Source organism: Malaclemys terrapin, chromosome 6 (genome assembly GCF_027887155.1).
Source record: "Malaclemys terrapin pileata isolate rMalTer1 chromosome 6, rMalTer1.hap1, whole genome shotgun sequence".
NCBI lineage: Eukaryota > Metazoa > Chordata > Testudines > Emydidae > Malaclemys > Malaclemys terrapin.
The window spans coordinates 15,393,011-15,412,174 of record NC_071510.1 but is presented as its reverse complement, the minus strand read 5'-3'; the positions used below and the strand labels follow the sequence as shown (position 1 = coordinate 15,412,174).

Below are 19,164 nucleotides of genomic sequence, written 5' to 3'. Positions count from 1 at the left end.
CTCCCCAGTACCCCTCCTCTCCTTTCTCTGTCCTCTCCCTTCCCAGCTCCCCCCTCCCAAGTTCCCCTCCTCTCCTTCCTGTCCCCTCCCGCCCCAGCTCCCCTCCCGCCCCGCAGTCCCCCTTCACCCCTCCCAGCAGGGAGGAGCTGTTCCTGTGAGCAGGTGCCCCTCACGGGGCCGTGACATCACTGCCGCCCTCGCCGTGACTCACTCCTCTCCCGCGAGACTCCTGCCCCCTCGTTCCCGCCCCTCCCTCCTCAGAGCTGACACCCGGCGGCAGCCGAGAGACAGGCAGGGCGGGACGGGGCTGCCAAGCGGATGGCGTCACTGCGTGGGAGAGGCGGGGCGAGCGGGGGCGTGGCCTTGGCGAGTGACAGAGGGGCGGGGCGGGGCGCCACAGGGTTGTCAGCGCGAGGCGAGCCGTTTCGTTTAGTGCGCGAGCAGCGGCGGGGTGGAGCGCGGCGTGTCCGGCAGGCGCGGACCGAGGAGGGGACTGCGGGGAGAGCCGTCAGCGGGGGTCGGAGCGGCCCGGCCAGCGCCTCTCGCTGCGTGCGCGGCCCCGGGGAGGGGATGGCGCTGCTGGCCCTGGCCTTGGACGGACTCGCCATCTTCGGGCTCATCCTCTTCGTCGTGCTGTGGCTCATGCATTTCATGTCCATCATCTACACGTAAGTGCGGCCGCGGGGCTGGCCCGGGGTCCTCGCCGCGTCCCCCAAGGCGGCGCCGCCCCGCAGCGAGGGGGCTTGGCCCGACTGCCGCCCCTGGGAGCGGAGGTGGACTCGCCGCAGCTCCCTTCGCTCGCCGGCCCTGTACGGAAGGGAGCGGGCATTGCTGGGTGATTTACTTCCCTCCGGGGAGCTTCGTGTGCCTATCGCCTGGGCAGCCTCCCTCCCCTGGTACGGGGGGAACCGTTCTGCCCCCCCCGACACATGGCCCCCCCTGAGCCGGGTCTGCCCCCGCTCAGTCCCCCCGACACATGGGCCCCCCAGAGCCGGACCCGCCTCCCACTCAGCCCCCCCGACACATGGACCCCCGACACGTGGCCCCCCTGAGCTGGGCCTATCCCCCCTCAGCCCCCCCCACACACATCGACCCTCCCCAACACATGGATCCCCTCAGTTGGTTCTGCCCCCCACTCAACCCCCCTCCTCCCCGACACATCGACCTTCCCCGACACATGGATCCCTCTGAGCTGGACAGGACCCCTGGAGACATGGAGCCGCCTGAGCTGGACCCACCCCTCACACAACACAACCTTCCCGACACATGGACCCCCGAGACATGGATCCTCACAAGCCAGACCCCACCTAGCCCCCCCCCGACACATGGATCCCCATGAGCCAGACCCCCCACATACATGTGACATGGATCCCCTGAGCTACACCATCCTCAGCCTACCACCTCTTGACACATGAACCCCCCACCAGCCTGCCCTCTAACACATGGATCCCCTTGAACCTGACTGCCCCCCCCAACATGCCCTCCCCGAGCTTTCTGCCTATTGACACCAACACACTCACACCCATAATATATGCACATCCATAACCCTGCTGCTACATCGTATATACATGCATGCTCCTATAAACCTGCCTTTTCATAACATACACGGACCAGTGAGCCTGCCCTCATTGTTTTTACACACACACAAGCCTGCACCCCCAGAATACACACACACACACCCATGAGTCTCCCCCTTCCTGCCCTAATACATCTCAATTGTTAAATATGTGAGTTTGCCTTTTGTTTGGGGCTCTATTACCTGCAGCTCCTGGCCTTCGCCACCATACCTTCCTTTCTTATGTACTGATCTTACAGTGATAAGTGTGTGCTTTTCATTCTTTTTGTTGTTGTTGTTGCATTTAAAGTGTTTGCTTGGTGGCATAGCCTTGGGAAGGAACCTTAGGTTTCTTGTGAGGGTCTCTTAGGGACAGCAGTCATAAAATGTTATGTTGAGCATCCTTTAGAAGGATGCAGACAACAGCTCAGTCTTAAATAGCACACAACATTGAACAGTCTTAATTTTAGTGATATTTACACTGACAAGGTTTCTCAAGATAATTTATAATGGCAGGGGGAATGAATACTGGTCTGGATCTGCCTAGATAACTAGCTCTGAAGACAGGTTTCAGAGTGGTAGCTGTATTAGTCTGTATCAGCAAAAACAATGAGGAGTCCTTGTGGCACCTTAGAGACTAAAATTTATTTAGGCATAAGCTTTCGTGGGCTATGACCCACTTTATCAGATGCATGGAGTGAAGATACCGTAGGCAGGTATAAATATGTGCTGTATATTTATTGTTCTAGCTCTGAAGAGAAGAGGTACTTAAAAATAGCGCCCTGCTACTGTTTATTATTATGATTGACCAAGCATTTCTGCTTGGGCTGTGTGCGGGAATTGATGTGTGTATTTAAAATGGGAGAGAAAATTAAGAGATGGGTTCCTTTTGAATGCAATCAGTATTGTTCAAATAAAAGTCCAAATTTACCTTATAATGACTACAGCAATGTATTGGTTACTGCAAATGGGTTTTCCTGTAGCTGTTGTAGAATATACTGTAACAGAGTATCAAAGGTTCTGCTGTTAGTAAATGATGCAAGTCTTCATTTTGTGTTTTTGTTTCATGTTATGTGGTGTTTGTGCCACCAGGGTCTCCTGTCTTGCTGTTCACTCAGCCATACCACAATTAGTTGTCTGTGAAATCCTGGCCTAAGTGAAATCAATGGCAAAACTCCCATTGACTGTAGTGTGGCCAGCAGGCCAGGATTTCATTTCTGGAATTTGTGGCTATGACTGAATTATGAAAACCCACATATGAGCATTAATAATTTTATTGTAATTCAATTGCATTTCGCTTCCATATTCACTCAAGAAACCATACCTTCCTTCCTTGAAAGTTAACTGTACAGGAATGGTATGGCACTCCCCTTCGTGTACTGTTATCTGAAGTTCCTGCAGGAGCCAGATGTTTTCCCGCAAGACTCCCATCAAAGTCAATGAGAGTTCTGAAAGCAAGGGATTGTAGAACTGCAGCCTTAAACATCAAACAGGAGATAGTTTCAGTCTGTCGAACTGAAAGTTACTTAAATTGAACCTGGGAGGTTGTGGAATGCTCGTAGGCTTGTTTGGACAGAGTTACGTTTCTGTTAAATGTATCTTTGATTGAAGCACTCTACTGTGTTTCTCTCTTCTTTTCCCCCCCCCCCTTAAAAAAACTACTACATGGAAAAAACAAGGACTAGTTCTTGATTCCCCTCCTCCCCCAGCACTCGATTTAAATTTAACGTTTTTAAATGAAGTAATGTTTTCCAATGGTATCCATTCAAAATTCTTCCAGAGTAGTGCAAATGACTCTCTAAAATTAAAAAGAAACATTTAAAATGGTGTATTCAAATTTATAGCATTCCAAGATATATGTTTAAAAAAGAACTTTTGAACCAATGAGTGAGAGAGTCTGAGTAACACTGGATTTATGGTTGTACTATTTTAATGCTAATTACTTACATTGAGCTTGATAGACATTGTGTTCTTTTAACATAGATTTATTTATTTATAAACATAGAGTTAAGAAATGCCTGAATTAAGATTGCCTGTGTATCCTTAATTTGTCCCCCTTTGTCCCCGTGTATTTGCATGATGATAGTCTTTAATTACATGATGACATACTATTTTTTTTTAAATTCATTCCTTCTGTCACTGTTGTTGGTAAGATGCCTGTCTCATTTGCTGCAGAAGTTGGAAGATGTGTGGTGAATGATGCAGGGGATTGCAGGAAGAGATTAGATGGTATTGTGGTTAAGGAAATTGAATGCCACCCTGGAGAACTGGATTTTATCCTTGCCTTAGCCATAGAGTATCTGTGTGGTGCTTGGCAAATCACTTAAATGAAAATGTCCACAGTTGGCCACTCCTTTTCTGTACCCGACTTGAGATACCTGCATTTACAGTTTTGAGTTCTCAGTTCTCCTGCAACTGAGCACAGTAGGAGCTCTGATCTGAACATGCATAGTGCCATAATATGCTACATATTCTGAAAAATTGGGTCCTAGTCTTCTAAAATTGGGCACCCAAAATAAATTTGGCACATTCAGCTTTAAACTCCCCACATGTTTCATTAGTGAGGTTGGAATCTTTAGCTGCATGGCACAGTCCTGAAGCATGTAAGCTACAGAGTAACTGGTAAAAGACTATCATCTTCTGTGTGGACCTGCCTCTAGAGGGAGATGGAGACACACTTTGCCTTTGGCTTTCACAGCTGTTTTGGTAGCCACCAAAGGAATGTTGAAATTCAAGAATAATGGTTTTGATTCCAGATTATGTAGGGAAGTGATCTCTAGTGGTTACAGCCCTTCAGCTCCTAGCTTCCTCCACTCCTGTCTGATTCATGCACCTGTTCCACTCTGACCCAGCTCCCGCCCCTTCTTCTCATCTTGATCTGTTCTTGACCCTCTCCCCTCCTTGCCTTGCACCTCTTCCCCCTCACCCTTCTGAATCTGAGTCAGGCCACTTTACTCCTTTTCCATGGTGCCTGGGCACCAGCAAGGAAAGCATTGGCAGCACAGGAGAGACCGTCTTTCAGCTCAGTTCTGGTGCCGCAGCAGACTGGCAGGGAAAATCCAGCTCATCCCCTCGTGCTCTGGGGTGGTGCACACTCTGTTGCTTTGTGTGGATGGTGCATGTGCATGTTGGTTGCAGATAGAAGCTGTGAGGGGGTGGAACGTTCTCAAAGGAGATGGAATCTTTGGATAATTTCACTGCCAGACTCCGAAGTCTCTATGGAGAATGTGTAATTTGAGATCCCCTCCCCTCCCCCCAAGATTTTATAATTTGGTGAAATCTGGACAGATTTTCTTGAGGAAGGAAAAAGACTAATTTCTGTCACCCAGATGACCCCCTGCCAAATTTCAGGTCCTTGTTTCAAGGTAGGGAGGCAATTGAGCATCTCAGGGAAATGGTTGAATTTTGGGTTTTGTCCTTTTTAATGACTGAAACAATTCCCTAACCTCATTCTTGGATACAGCTGAATTTTTTCCAAATTTAGACTGTTTAGGCTGAAATTTTCCATGCTTTTTTGCCTCAGACTGGCTTTTTTGGCAGTTATAAGTAACTGAAGGCAGGGTTTTATAAAGTGTCAGGTAGCCTTTACTATAGATGTTGTCACCTGTAGTATTTTCTTGCATGCTGCAGAAATTTTGAGAGAGGTGAAAGCAAGGTAGGAAGGATGGATTTATGGTTAAGGCACTGGACCAAGTCTTTAAAGACTTGCATTCAGTTCCCAGCCCTTCTACAGACTCCTTGTGTGATCTTGGGCAAGTCATTTAATATCTGCACCTCAATTTCCCATCTATAAAATGAGGCTGATACTAAATAGAAGTATTGCAAAGATAAATTCAGTAATGTTTATAAGGTGCTCAGATAAAACAGCATTGTAATCATAGTAATTGATACTACTGTTGGTGTGTATACCTAAAATAACTTAAGGGGGAAGATCTCCCTACCACTGAGATTTGATTGAAGTAGTTATCCTACTCTTAGACTATTTAGTATAGGTATGAAACCTGGTTTATTAGTTCACTAGGCTACTGTGCAATATTAAAATATAAAGGAAATACATTTAGGGCCAAATCCTGCTCCCACTGACTTCTGTAGGAAGTTCTGTTTCAGTGGAAATAGGATTTATCCTACTGTATCTAACCCTATGTACACACTGGAGCTTACGTCGGTGTTACGTCGCTCGGGGGTGTGAATAAGCCACCCCCTAACATAAATTACACCAGCCTAAGTGCAATTTACAGTGCTGCAACTTTCCCACTCAGGGGTGTGAAAAAACCCTGGTTTCTGACCATCAGAGGGGTGAAATATTGGAACGGCCTTCCGAGGGAAACGGTGGGGGGCGACGGACCTGTCTGGTTTTAAGATTAAGTTGGATAAGTTTATGGAGGGAATGGTTTAATGATAAAACATAGTAGCCAAGGAAAACCAAGCAATGGTACATGAACAGCATAATGGCCAACATGGGTCAGGCTAGAGACTCTTGCCTATATGCTCGGGGTATTACTGATCGCCATATTTGGGGTCGGGAAGGAATTTTCCTCCAGGGTAGATTGGCTGAGCCTCTGGAGGTTTTTCGCCTTCCTCCGCAGCATGGGGCAGGGATCACTAGCAGGAGGGTTTCAGCCAATTGAAGTCACTAAAACACAGGATTGGGGACTTCAACGGTAGAGTCCAGGGAAGGGTCTTGCGGCCTGCGGCATGCAGGGGGTCAGACCGGATGATCATAATGGTCCCTTCTGACCTTAATGTCTATGAGTCTGAGTCACCCCCCTGAGTGCAGCAAGTTTCAGCGCTGTAAAGCGCCAGTGTAGACAGTGCACAGCGCTGGGAGCCACGTCCCTCGTGGAGGTGGGTTTTTTTGCCACGACCACACAAGCCACGTTAAAGCGCTGCCGTGGCTGCGCTTGAGGCCTTTGCTACACTGGAGGTGTACAGCGCTGCAACTTGCTGCGCTCGGGGGTGTGAAAAAACCCCCTCCTGAGCGCAGCGAGTACAGCGCTGTAAAGCACCAGTGTAATCTGTGCCAGCAGCGCTGCACGCTATTCCCCTCGGAGAGGTGGAGTACGTACAGTGCTGCGAGAGCTCTCACAGTGCTGCCAGCTATTCCCCTCGGAGAGGTGGAGTACGTACAGTGCTGCGAGAGAGCTCTCACAGTGCTGGCGGCACGACTACGCTCATGCTTCACAGCGCTGGCAAGTCCCTAGTGTAGCCAAGGCCTTAGTGTTGCCAGTGTAGACTAGCCCTAAGATTTGGCTCTAAACATGGCTTTGTCATAAATAACACTTTTCAGTAGTGCTGCTCTGATGTTGAGGCTCAGGAATACCAAATTTAAGTATCTTTCAAATGTAATTATATGTGGCAAGAAGTTTCTCTCAGTGAGAATTTTTATCATTTTTGGATTGAGCAAAATTAATAGAGTTTTCTGTTAAATAGCTTATGATGTTCAGTGGCAGCATAAGTTAGGTACCCCCTCCCCATTTGTTTTGTTCTGAAGTAATGCCTATCTTAAGTTAGGTTAATGAGTTGTCTTTCGCATACCCAGAGCAACTAGCAATATATCTGCTAATTCCTTTTTGTGAGTAAGACTTAATGTTTCTGTTGGACAACGTAGATCATGAAATGATGTTTTGCTTAATTTTGGACTCCCCAATAATGATTTAGAATACATTGGCAACACAGTGTTAAACTAACTCCAAAACAAACAGTTTCCAGAAATTGCTGTAATGAACAGAACTCTTCCTAGAAGACCAAATTGCCACTGATTTTTTCCTTCTGTTAAAACTACCGTATTGCAGCTGGACAGTTAATTCAGTTAACAATTATTTCTAGTATTGTTGCATTGTATTTTAGGTCATCTTCTTCCATATTTAATATTTTCCCTTTCAGATGTACCAGTATGAAAATTGAAGGCTGATTTCTGCCCCACCTCCTAAAACAAATGCAAAACTAAACCAATCTATCTGTCAGGGTTATCATGCCTCTTTGCCAGGCAATAGTGTGTACAGGGTGCAGAGTAGCGATTGGTTGAAGAAGGAAGTGTTATCAAATCAAACAATTGTTATATACTTGAGAATAGCATTTGATAATGGCTTCCTGTCTTTGTTTAATGTAAATATTGCAGCAGTGTGACAATTTTATAGCAAAGAACTTGCAGCTGACCTTTTATTCAACTAAATGTGATAATGGTATATTATATTCATGCTTTTTTTTTTTTTTAATGGAACACTTCATTTTCTGGACATCTAGAATCATTTGTGCTTCCTAGAATCATGTGTCCTCTGATACTAGAGGTTTACTAGAGAAGATTATAATCTTGAGACTTTTTTCTTATTCCACAAAAATTAAAGAATTGTTAATAATTTTATTAAATTGCCTCTTTTCTTTCCATGTCATGATTCTATTTCAACTTCAGCTGTCTGTGCTCTTGTACTTCCTGCTCTATTTTAGGTGTATTTTCAGTTTTTGCAGGGGCTGGGCTGGGGTTAGTTTGTCTTGAATGTGGCTGTGAAGTCTTTGTGATTTGGTTTTTATGACAAATTAAATAACTTGAATGTTCTAGGACCAGTAGTTAAAATTGGGCAGATAGTTTTTAATAGTTTGTGCTAGCCTGGACATTGCACGTTGAATAGTCTGTGCTTTTGGAGGTGGCGTTGTTAGCTGGGACATCTTGCTCAGTGTCTCTCTGAGACTGGCTTCTGGATTCTTGACTACAGTTCCACACCCAAGACAGAGAAATAATTTGCTGGCCCAAAGTACTGTGGGCTCACGGTCAAGGACAAACTTAGGCCTTTATCCTGCATTGGTAGCATATGTGCACAGGCAGACTGCTGAACCCAATCATTTGCAGAATTAGGGCCTTAACTATTTTTCTGTGGAAAGAAGAATATGTAATGTCAACCTATCCTGTTCCTTCAGAAATCTTTGAAATGTCATAAATTTAGTTGAAGGAGTGATATTCCAGGATAAAAAAAGATGAATCAGATGGTGTCACAGCATCTCCTGTCTAAGACCATGGGTGTCATGCATGTAACTGATTTAGAAGCACAATGATCACTTCTCCAAAGGGAGAAAGCTTTCTTTTTACCATAATCTTTGGAGTCTTAAGCCTTCTGACTTCCATGTTGTGGAAAACCTTGTTTTTTCACAAGCTGTTCAACAGACTTTTCTGAGGTAGACTAACTGCATAGAGTTAGTGATCTTGACATCTCTGTGGCTGAAGTAATGTGTGACAGAAAGACAGCATGTATGAACTTTTTGAAATTTTTAAAATCAATCATTTTCAAAAACTATTCAAAGAGATAATCACATGATTTAGATTTTGTAAAGAAAAATGGAAATATTGTCATGACATTTAAATTTGGGGTGTGTGGGATGTCAAATGGTGGTAGATTTAAACATTCTTTGTAGGGTTTGCAGTTTAAACTGTGCTTTGTTGTATTGGGATTTAAGAACTAGCAAGTAAAGCTAAGTCTAGTTTTTCTGTCCATACTGAGTAAATGCAAAAACAAACCAATAATGAAGAGTCAGAATTCTGAAACTTCGAGTTTAATAATACGTTAGCAAGGAAACACTTTAACCTGACATGGTTTCCATTGGCTTGTACTTTCTAATATGCAGCCACGAAGAGACAGTGTTCCATAATCCATAAGGAAAGGTTAACGTGCATCCTGTCCATAAGACATCAGAAATTAGAGCAAAAATCAATATATCTAGCAATTTGTGGATACAGAGTAGAGTTGGGAGAGATGTTCCAATTAAGACCTTCTCATTCGCTCAGTTTAGTAAGAGACCATGAAAGAGCTCCCAATCTAAAATCCTCTTGAAGTAAGAGCAAGGTCTGAACCTAAATTGCAGCTAAGTTTCTTGGGTCTATGGAACTATAGTGCAGCACACTGGAAATCCTGTAGCAGCTTTATTTTAAATATAAAAATGGCGTGTCCTTCATTAAAAGTGTCTAGCACAGTCAGTATAATAGTATCTATTTATTTTTGATGCTCGGTTCACCAGGTCCCCATATTTACAATTTTCAGTATGACAAAGATATTTGTACTGATAATCCTTACCTACATTATGGAAGTTGTCAGGGGGATGAAGTAGACGGCTTTGACAGTTGGGTAGGAGGCAGATGACACCAGGGGAGGACTAAGAGAGAACTTTGGCTAGCTATATCATTGCAAATAGTCTCTCTCTGCTTGGGAAGCAAAGCTAGATTATCATTATTAGCATGAAGAAGAACAGGAGTACTTGTGGCACCTTAGAGACTAACAAATTTATTAGAGCATAAGCTTTCGTGGACTACAGCCCACTTCTTCGGATGCATATCCGAAGAAGTGGGCTGTAGTCCACGAAAGCTTATGCTCTAATAAATTTGTTAGTCTCTAAGGTGCCACAAGTACTCCTGTTCTTCTTTTTGCGGATACAGACTAACACGGCTGTTACTCTGAAACTTGTCATTATTAGCATGAGTGCCAATACATAAGGCATTGATGCAAATGTTGCCTACCTCTTCTGCCCTTCTCCCTTTAGTGAAAACCAGCCAACTAAACAAACCCTTTGTAGTGCAGCTACCAAGTGTACTGAGCGATTGATTACTGTATTTTGAATTCTGGTTGGATCCAGTGGGCTTCAAATAGAATTAGATATAAAGGCCATTGGGCAATTTTCTATAAAACACTCACATTTATAGGGGGTTATCACATTTATAGGGGGTTATTAAGGCAGAGTTAATGTTGTGGGATATTGAAACTTAGAATTAGTAGCCACCTTCATTCCCAAGTGCAGAACTATTTTGCATAATCAGTTCATTGATGAAATTCTGAATTCTTTACAAATACGTCTTATACTGTCCCCATTTTTCACTGTGAAAAGCAGCTATTGCAGTTAAGCAAAAGATTCTACAAAAAAGCCATCCTTAAGCAAATTCTGAAGTTAATTTCAAGTTATGGTATTGAATGTGCATTCCCAATTCAGTGCTCTTTATTCCCTGGCCCCGTGACATAGTGCATTTTATGAGTGAGGTATGTTAAAAGTACTACATATGTAACTCTGGAAAGACATCACTTTGTCAGGTGCCTTAGAGATACTTAAGAATCAATATCTGCAAAACTTCCAGACCTTATGCTAGTAGTATTGATATCTTGACATTAGTCGACAGATGTTTGTAACTGTTCTTTAAAGATTATTTGTCAAGCATGATGAAACCATCTGTATTTGGGTAGTTTCTGAAGGAATAGCATAATCCTGTAATTAAAAACTCTCAAACATTTTTAAAGTATCATTATTAGGGGCATGTGGGTTACTACTTCAGCTGAAAGACTTAGCAGCCATTGTGCTATGGCAAGTTTCTTATATTTGTCCCAACAATTTTTCCCATTTTTATGGGAAGAATGTTCTGTTAGACTTAAAATGGGGATGTTAATTCTAGACTTTTTTTTTGTTGGGGTGGCTTGAGTAACATTTAGAAAGAGAACGAGGAGTACTTGTGGCACCTTAGAGACTAACAAATTTATTTGGGCATAAGCTTTCATGTCTCTAAGGTGTCACAAGTACTCCTCTTTCTTTTTGCTGATACAGACTAACGCCTACCACTCTGAAACCATTTAGAAAGAGGGAATTCATTGTGTCTTGGACTGGACAGTGGTATCTTATTACCCAGGAATCTGCCCTCAAAAGCGTTTGTCACACTCGGAAAAGGAAAGCTACTTTAGAGTCAGCAAGATGAATAGTGGTATCTTCCATGGGCTAAGACAGGGGTTAGGATAAATGTTGTCAATGTCATTACAATAACATACCCAGTAGTGGTGTTTTGAGGCTGCTAAATGTTTCAAGTCTCCTGACTCTTAATCAGAAAATCACAGAACAAACCAAGAGGGATTTCAGTACTCAGTGCAAATGAATATAAAGTGTTAGGTACACTATGCAAGCTTCATGAGAGGATTGTTTTCCATTATTCAACTGGTTTTGAACTGTACTTGTCAAAAACTTGAGTTGTCATGAGAACTGCTGCCGAAGAATGAATTTGCTTAAGTTGGAGAAAAAAACAATTACAGAAGATCTATTGTTCTTGTTTTCTTTGAGGGCTTAAAAAAAGTCTTTCCCATCCCTTGGTTTTTCTTTCTGAACTAAGTTACCCATTGAGAAAGGGCTAACATGCTTGTTTGAAACACTGTCTTCTCATGTGTTGGACTACAGTGAAAGTGATTAGAAAACAACAAATTAAGGAATAGTTGCAGGTTTTGTGTGCAAAGTTGCTATGGAAAACAGCAGATGTCCTCAGATTCAATTCTGTGGTCACCTGATTGACTTGGACATTTGTACTCATTCTGTGACTGAAATTCAGATAACGGCGAACAGGTCAGGTAATTGCTGCAGCGTGGCAGGAGTTACTTGACACTCCCCTCTCCCCGAAGCAATGAATGGTATTGGGGAGGATGGGTTTACAGGACACCTGTTGGCAGCAAATGCTGCTCCAGTAAGTTACCACTTCATGGGATTGACAGGGTGACTTACACAAAAAATTAGACACTTCAAAACTAGAAAAGATCGATCTTTCAGACACTATGAAACTGTTGTTGAGCAGTCAGCAAAAGGAAATGAAGTTCACCATGGGTGCTGCCAGGCATACAGAGCAAACCGTGTATTGCATTTTGGACTGTAGCTTTTTCAATATGGAGAGTCATGCCAAGCCTTTGGCTTTGCGAATAAGCTGTCCCGGAGAATTTGTAGATGTGGTATAGACTTTTGTCAAAGACCTGTGGCGTCTATTTCAACTGAATGCTTTAGAGACTGATTATACAGGTATCAGTAAAGTACAGTATATTGGCTCTGGAGAAAAGAGAAATGACAGAATTACCTCTGGCAGAGGGAAAGGCTATTTGTTGACATAGAAAAATGATGAAAAGCTGAGCTGTTCTTACAAAGCACTCACTTCACACTGAGGAAAATATCTAATTCATAAAAAGAAAACTAGTAACCATTGAAGTTAAAACGTAAAACCTAAATTCCCAGAGAATTACAGTAATGTGTGCACACAGTGTTCTTGGAATGAAGCCATTATTGTTTATTCCCAGATAATAATATTCCACAATAGGCACTTAGGAAATACTCCATTATGGAAGGAGAGCAAACTTGGTACAGCCCTTGGTACAGGCTCTGAGAGTTGAGGAAGGTGGAAGAAGGTAAATACTTACTTTAGGTATCCTATCTAAAGAGAGAAGAATGATAGCTTTGTGAGTACTAATTTAAAACAAAAAAATATAGCAAGCTTAAAGAATTTTGTCAACTTTACCCTTACAACAGCAGTTCACCACTACATATCACAAGGAAATGTTAGCCCTTAAATTTGATTAGAAATAATTTGATATATAGCTAGCTAGCCTTGTGATAGTGCCCAAAATGCAACAGCCATGTTCTCAAACTGTTAAGAAAAACACCACTCTGGTCTCAAAGAGCTTAAAGTTTTAGACCTAGAACTTCATAGCTTTTTATAGTTAGCAACTTTTTCCCCCTTGTAAATCTCAATGTCTTTCTTTCTGTCTTTCTTTCATTCATTCATTGCAGTCAAAGGCAATGGGTAGCCCTATTATGGATAACTTAATAAATGTCAGTTCTCATAATTGTAGCCTAGTGGGTAAGTGTCTGTCTCATATTTTAGAGAAAGCACGTTCAAATCCAGGTAAGTGTCTACTGGCACGCTTTTCTATAAATGTGACTTAGTTTAAATCTTGTTAACATTCTAAAATGCCCAAAACCTGATCCAGAATACTTTTAAAAAATTTAATATTGCCTAATCACCCCAATTGTCTTCACTCTTCTCTTTCAATAGCTACTTTTTAACCAGCCTGTTCTTATATCTCCTAGAGTGTGTTTATGCCATATTTCCAATAAAATTGAATACCTTTTAATTGTTTTTATCATTGCCAATTCAAACAAATTACTAAATTCTGAAAATGACAAGCTTTCCCTAGCATGAGCAGTTCATATCTATTGTATAAAATATTTCTTAACAAACAAACAAATCTGTCTTTTTATTCTTGTGCCACATAACTGGGAAAACCTGTCTGTGTGGTTATTAGCATGGAAGTCGTCATGGCATTTTAAAATCACTGTAGTACTGTAATAGTAGGGCTGTCTGTACATTCATGGTACTGACAGTAAGCCATGAGGCTTGTACTAGTATAGTATGCTCCAGTCTCTTTATCATCCAGAGTGCACATGCATGCTTTTTACAGTAATATTGGCAATAGAGGAACTTTTCTTCCACGAAAGAAGCTGCCTCTACATATGCCTTCTGTTTCTGTTCCTCTCATGAGGACCCTGTCGATACTGCAAGCCTCATGCCCCTCATAGATATGGTATCCACAGTACCTCCTCCATGTACTATTATATCGGGAACTTACTTTCATAATTATCACAAGGATCTGCAATTTATCTTGTACTTTGGACCACCTCGTTTCCACTCTGCTCTAATCTATCCCGCTACTCATTCGAATAGTCCAAACAACCACCACTTCGTTTTAACCTGCCCCAGAAATATTTCTTCCTTCTCCCCAAAATGTGTAGTTTTCCCTGAAAGTAGCCTTCCCTTTGCCCCCCCAGGCCAGGTCATCCAAGATTGAGTCCTGGGCCACTGTTGACTTTTTTTGTCCTTAAAAATAACTACCTCAAAGCTAGGTATGTCGAGATCCCGTAGGGCTAGAAATTTGAAATTTATCTCAGTGGAAAAAAGAGTAATTTGCAGTTTTTAAAAGGAGACACAGCACTTTCTTCTAGCTGTGGAAGAACATGAGACACAGGAGTTCAAACTCATAACAGTTTTATGTACAAAAAGGTGACACAGGCCCAAGATTGAATCCTGCCAGTTTGGGGCCTCGGGTAGAAATACTTTTTTTGGTGGGAGGGGAAGAAATCTGTGTTTGAGGTACGGAGGAAGAAATCTTATCTGGCTGGTTTGTGGTGATGACTGTTCCAAGCTGCTCTTGGGCTGGAATGTTGACATCCTGGGATATTAATTAGTGAGCAGGCAAAGATGCAGGATAATCTTTTTCACGTGGTTATTTTCTCCATGTGCATGTGTGTAAGTAACACGGACAGCCACTCCCGTGATCCCACTCATGGCCAGAAGGCTTAAAAGCACCCTTCCTCTATTTCCTGCTCCCCCTCCCCCCCCCCCCCGGATACTTTAAGAACTCACTCAATTCAGAAGTATTTCAAACAGTCTCCCCTTGGGGTCCGATTTGAGTCTTCAGGTGCATACTGGCACTCTGGGCCTCGACCCCAGTTCACTGTCTTTCCTCATAATCCAAAATAACACCATGGTCTTTCAGAAATAGAACACAAACTCAGAGTCTTCATCCCAATTTCAGATGGGCACGGTCCCACTTCCTTGAGGGACTGTCTTTCTGCTTCCCAGCATCTTCTGCCTTTAGTTTGCCCTTTTCCACAGGCCTTTCCAGTCTCACCCCTGCTTGGACAGGGTGGCTCTCAGGCCTCCCTGCCTGGAGAACTGTCCTCTCTCTCCTGCTTCTTGAGCTTTTGCCCCACTGACTGAGGGCCCTGCTGAAGCTTTCTTGCTTCCTGCAAGGTGTACAGACATAACTAATTTCCAGGGTTTCCCCTATTTCATTGCAATATCCTGCTCCTTTTGTATGGGAATCACATAATTCCTCTCAGGTGAGGCTCATCCTGTAATCAGTGTTGGCTTAGCTCCAGGCTCTCCAGCCATCCTATTCCATTACACTGAATGTAGTCCAATGTTCTCCATAGCAATGTTTCCCCCCTTCATTATTTGGGATCTCTTCTTTCTTTCTCTTCTATCTTTCTCCCACTTCATAAAAATCTCTCGTCCTTTTCATGACCCTTCCTTCTTTTATTAAAACTATTTCCCACTCAATCTTCTTTGCCCCCTTCTCCTTCTCTGGGTCTCCTGTCCTCACTTGTCCTTGCCTCCTTCCTCCTCCAAATGTGCTCTCCCAGCACCATTTCCTTTCCTCATCTACCTTGTTCTCCACCTTCTAATTTCCCTGAATCTGCCCCGGTGTCCTTATTCTTGTGTTGCGAAGCATCTGCCACTCTGTTCTGTCCTGAATGCTCTTCGTTCTCTGGCTCCTTATTTCCCCTCAATACCGTCTCCAATTCTCCCAGGGTTCTCTTTCGTCACAGTCAAATTGTCCCTCCCTACCAGACTCTTCTTTGATCTCCTCAGGCTCGGTCTTCCCTTACCCTAGATTATTAATAATAGATACCTATAGTTGGTGTAGAATGCTATAAGATAGCTTTGTGTACATATCTGGCCCTTAGTCCAGGAGCCTTTGACCCCGCACCAGGACCAACTGGGTTCTGAACTGCATATGGAATGTCTACAATACAATAAAATGCATGCAGCTGGCTCATGTCAGCTGACTTGGGCTCATTGGGCTTGGGCTGTGGGCCTATAAATTTTCAGTATAGATGCTCAGGCTGGTGCCTGGGCTCTGTGACCACCCCTACCCCACCCTGGAGTCTCGGAACCTGGGATCCAGCCTGAGCCTGAAGATCTGCACTGCAGTTTTATAGCCCTACAGCCTGAGCATGAATCGGATGACATGGCCAGCTGTGGGTGTTTTCTTGCAGTGTTAGCATTACCCACAATGGCTTCGAGATGAGCCTCCTGGGAGCCTCTTGATCCTACTAGAGATTGACATCTGCAATTTCTGCAGTAAATGAAGCAAGAGATGACAGCCTTGCTTATTACACCAATCTTATTTGTCCCCTGAGCATCATCCATCTTGTGCACTGAATAAGGAGGCAGGGGCATTTGGGGCGGGGGAGGAATAGTATGTGATCAAGTATCTGAAGAGTGTCATCATGCATACACACAAAGCGGCAGAATTAAAGTTATACCGGAAATCTTAATTTTGGCACTTACTGACTTTTGAGTGGTTGTCTATGCAACCATAATATTCTTTTAACATTATTTTTCTATGATCTTCACAGTAGCACTATGAAGTCAGTCACTTCCTTCTAAAACTTTGAAGATGGGACTTTGGTTTTTGAACACCCACGTGAAGTGGATTACTTTACCACTATTGCCATCTACACAGCAGCTGACTGTCATTGTCTACACTCTCTTGCTTCTGCTGTAGATATTTAAAAAAAAAAAAAAAAAAAAAAGGCAGGGGGAACAGGGTTGGGAGTGGGTCATACACCTAGGCTTTGTCTACACTGGCTTTTTGTCGTCAAAATTTTTGTCGTTCAGGGGTGTTTAAAAAAACACACCCCCCCAAACGATAAGTTTTACCGACTAAAAGCGCCGGTGTGAACAGCATGTTTTAGCGGCATGGCTCTGTCGCTAAAAGCTGCATAATGTAGCCATAGCCATAGTGTCTGAAAGGTAGGTGACCCCCAAGGGCACTAAACCCTATAGTGCAATCCTGTGCCATTTTCTGAAACCATTCTGTTTTTTTGGCTTATTACTATTCTTGATATAATGTGCTAGTAGATTTCCAGAGGGTCTCATATACACAGCTTTTCAAAGGAATTTGGTCAAGGTAATTGTATACAGTAAAACTCTAAAAACAACAAGGAGTCCAGTGACACCTTAAAGACTAAGATTTATTTGGGCATAAGCTTTGATGGGTAAAAAACCTCACTTCTTCAGAGGCATGGAGTGAAAATTAAAGATACAGGCATAAATATAGGCTAATGAATAGACGGGAGTTGCGTTACAAGTGGAAAATCACTTGTGAACACTGGTTCGCCACTTGTATGGTAACTCCCTTCTCTTCATGTGCCTATATTTATGCCTGTATCTGTAATTTTCACTCCATGCCTCTGAAGAAGTGTGTGTGTTTGTTTGTTTGTTTACCCACGAAAGCTTATGCCCAAATAAATCTTAGTCTTTAAGAGTCACCGGACTTCTCGCTGTTTTTGTGGATACAGACTAACACGCTACCCCTCTGTTACTTGGCAGTAAAACTACAGTATCCTTGTTACCTGATGAAATAAAACTCTACTTAAAGCTTTCCCCCTACCCCACGGTGCTGTTTACTTTCTATATTTTTTGCTCAGCTTGGACAGTGAAGTAAACAAGTCATTTTCACCCTTGTTTGTAGTCCATTTCTCTTCCTGATTCTTCTGCTGAAATACTGGTGTTCTCCTCGCTTTAAGGGAAAATGTAGATCTCAAATCTTTTTTTCTTAAAATTAAAAGGCTGGGTTGCTGTTCTAACACACTTCTTACTAGAAGACAAACTTGTGGAAAATAGGTTTAGCTCTCCTGTAAAATTTCTGTGCTAATTTTTCATGGTGTTTATTGCCTTTTTATTTAAAACATTAACTGGTAAGTTACACTATTGCAGCTTTCAGGCTGTGAAATTTAGACATAGTGTCACTATGTAGTTGAAATGTGTTTTGATGTAATTATTTCCCCTAGAATATGCCTACCCTTATGAAGTGTGTAGCTTGGTTGCCATGTGTCGTAAAACTTCACAGAAAGAGTTCAAATTATAACATTTTAACTCCCATTAATAGCTCAGTCTGACATGCTTTGATCCTCATTTCACTCTGTTGCTTTAAAGGGACACTGACTAGATTGTGATAACAATTTTTTTGTTAAGAGTTAGAAGTAGTTTCAAGTGCACATCTGCTGTAGAGCCCCTGCTTTTTTTAAATTCTTACAGTTGTGTGATCATTTATATAAATAGCTTTTTTTCCCTCTCTTGCTGTGTGAAAGACCCATACAAACAGGGGAAACTGACTACACAGAAGAGCAGAGAAACTGATTACATAAAATCAAATGCACAAAATAAACTAGTGTCAATATTTTTCAATGTGACTTTTTTCTAAGTTAATATTGTGAACTACTTGGTGTTCAGACTGATTGATTCAAGGGAGGATTGAAACTAACTAAACTAACTAGATCAAAAATGAAGAACAGGAGTACTTGTGGCACCTTAGAGACTAACAAATTTGTTAGTCTCTAAGGTGCCACAAGTACTCCTGTTCTTTTTGCGGATACAGACTAACACGACTGCTACTCTGAAAATAGATCAAAAATGTGAGGTTTGGTGTGTACTTTACTTGTAAGACCAGAAATACTTTCAAAGATAGCTCGCGCGCGCGCTCTCTCTATCTATATCTATCTATAGCAAATATATCTATAGATATATGGATTTTCTTTTTGCAGACGTCTGCACCTCAACAAGAAAGCAACAGACAAACAACCTTATAGCAAGCTTCCTGGTGTCTCACTTCTAAAGCCATTAAAAGGTGTAGATCCTAACCTCATCAACAATTTAGAGACCTTCTTTGAACTGGATTATCCAAAGGTATGTCTGAGTTCACTTTTTTCAGAAGTTGAATTGATGGCCTGTGCTAGAGCTATCAGAGTATAATGTGAATTTTGTATTTTACACAATAGATGGAGACAAACAACTTACGTACCACCTTATGTATTTCATGACATCTGTTTGTTACCTCCCTTGTTCCTGATATCTCAGCTACAACATCCCTACTCATTATTCTGTCAAACCATCTTATCTTGTGCTAGATTGGGGTGTATTTGTACTATAGCCTTCTGCAATATAGTTGTATAACTATTTCGTGTGAACTAAACTAGCAACAGTTTTGCCAAGT

The 19,164-nt window shown here is 42.5% G+C and overlaps 1 protein-coding gene across 1 annotated transcript in view; it reads left to right on the top strand.

The window, feature by feature from the left end:
- The first annotated feature begins 438 nt into the window (after positions 1-438).
- UGCG (UDP-glucose ceramide glucosyltransferase) overlaps positions 439-19,164 on the top strand; it is a 33,297-nt gene continuing 14,571 nt past the window's right edge. Inside the window, exons 1-2 of the mRNA XM_054031904.1 lie at positions 439-668; positions 18,716-18,857. Of these exons, the coding sequence (XP_053887879.1) occupies positions 571-668; positions 18,716-18,857 (240 nt within the window). The 5' untranslated portion in view covers positions 439-570. The remainder of the gene's footprint in view (positions 669-18,715; positions 18,858-19,164) is intronic.